This window comes from Arachis ipaensis, chromosome B10, assembly GCF_000816755.2.
Source record: "Arachis ipaensis cultivar K30076 chromosome B10, Araip1.1, whole genome shotgun sequence".
Lineage (NCBI taxonomy): Eukaryota > Viridiplantae > Streptophyta > Magnoliopsida > Fabales > Fabaceae > Arachis > Arachis ipaensis.
Window position 1 is genome coordinate 124,895,610 of NC_029794.2, and position 1,858 is coordinate 124,897,467.

At 35.0% G+C, this 1,858-nt stretch overlaps 1 protein-coding gene across 1 annotated transcript in view; it reads left to right on the top strand.

Annotated features, from left to right (window-relative positions):
* LOC107623456 (AAA-ATPase ASD, mitochondrial) overlaps positions 1,034–1,858 on the top strand; it is a 2,504-nt gene continuing 1,679 nt past the window's right edge. Inside the window, exon 1 of the mRNA XM_016325720.2 lies at positions 1,034–1,856. Coding sequence (XP_016181206.1) covers positions 1,167–1,856 — 690 coding nt within the window. The 5' untranslated portion in view covers positions 1,034–1,166. The remainder of the gene's footprint in view (positions 1,857–1,858) is intronic.

The window sequence follows — 1,858 nt, forward strand, 5'->3', positions numbered from 1 at the left end:
CATCATATATAATACAAAAAAAATTGGTGGTTAAATTTTAGTGTGCATATAGTATTTTTGTTAAGTACTTATTGTTGGAATAAATTAATTTCAATAACCCAGATCATCCATATTAAATCACCAAAATATATATATCATACTCGAATGCGGAAGTGTACCTGAATTCATAAACATAAATCATATGACAGGAAGAGTTTGGATCTTGTGGTTCTTTCGATCTTCCTCAACCAAAGCCTTCTGTATTCCTAGGAGGCTGAACTGCAACTCTTTTGATGGGAAAAGAGTAACAAAGGCGGTTTTAGTATATTGGGGACCGAAACCCTGAAGGTCTATTTATATTTGAACATGACACCCATTAAACCCTTATGCCCAAATAAAATAGTATCTAAAGCCCAAAAGATAATATATCTAAAATCCAAAAAGATAATTATCTAAGCAACAAAAAATAATATCCGGTTTTATTCTCATTTAATTCCAAATCAAAAGTAATAATGACTTATTCAATTTAGCATTTATAACAATAAATGAGATCATCATTATATAAGTCATTTAATTTGAAATAGCATAATTTGTGATTATAATTAATATATGTATTGCCCACAAATAAGTTAGGAAATCAAATAATTTCCTAACACTTATTTTTATGAAAATATCTTTATATGAGAATGGTATTATAAACTGTTAAATCATTCGCTAAAAATATTAAACTATTCAGGTGAAAATTTAAGTATAGATAAAAATTGTCAAATAATTTGATATATTTGACTAAATTATTATATAATAATTATCAACTATCAACTTCACATGAAATTAGCCGTATCTAAATTTTTATCAACCATTTAATTATTCATAATAGTATGTTCACGAAATATTGGATGATGGCCATGTTTTGGTTATTGAAAAAAGATTCTCTAAAATGACAATATTAATAAAGTAGTAAAATTACGTTTTAATTATCTTTAAATTTCTAACCTGTAAGGGACTAAATAACTATAGAAAAGCAGAATCTTTGTTATAAGTAAGATCAAATGAAGGCGTGTAAAGTGTAAACCTTGGGTTCCAAGAAAAAACTGCGAAGATGGCTTGATCATCACTTTAGTACCGTTATAAATACCAACATCTCTTGAAATAACAAACACAAAGAGTGTTACTATTACAAGAGACAAATGGAGGCTATTGGCAATTTATGGTCACAACTAGGCTCTATCATGGCATCCATAATGTTTGTATATGCAATATACGAGCAATTCTTCCCACCTTCCCTTCGAACCTACATCCGAAAACACACACAAACCTTCACTAACTTTTTCTACCCTTACATCCAAATCACCTTCCCGGAGTTCTCCGGCGAAAAGCTCCGCCGCAGCGACGCCTACACTTGTATCCAGACTTACCTCAGCGAAAACTCCTCCAAAACTGCCAAACGGCTCAAAGCCGAAGTCGTCAAAGACAGTCAAACGCCGCTCGTGCTGAGCATGGCCGACAACGAAGAAATCACGGACGAGTTTAACGGCGTCAAAGTCTGGTGGTACTCCAACCACACCACACCAAAAACGCAGTCGTTTTCGTTCTACCCTGCTTCCGACGAGAAGCGGTTCTTAACCCTGACGTTTCATCGGCGGCACCGCGATCTCATCACCGGCTCTTACATCAATCACGTGTTGGATGAGGGCAAAGCGATTTCCACGAAGAACCGCCAGTTGAAGCTCTACACGAACAATCCAAGTGATAACTGGTACGGATACAAACGCACCAAGTGGAGTCACATAGTTTTCGAGCACCCTGCGCGGTTCGAGACTCTGGCCATGGATCCGAAGAAGAAACAAGAAATCTTAAACGATCTTGTTAAGTTCAAGAA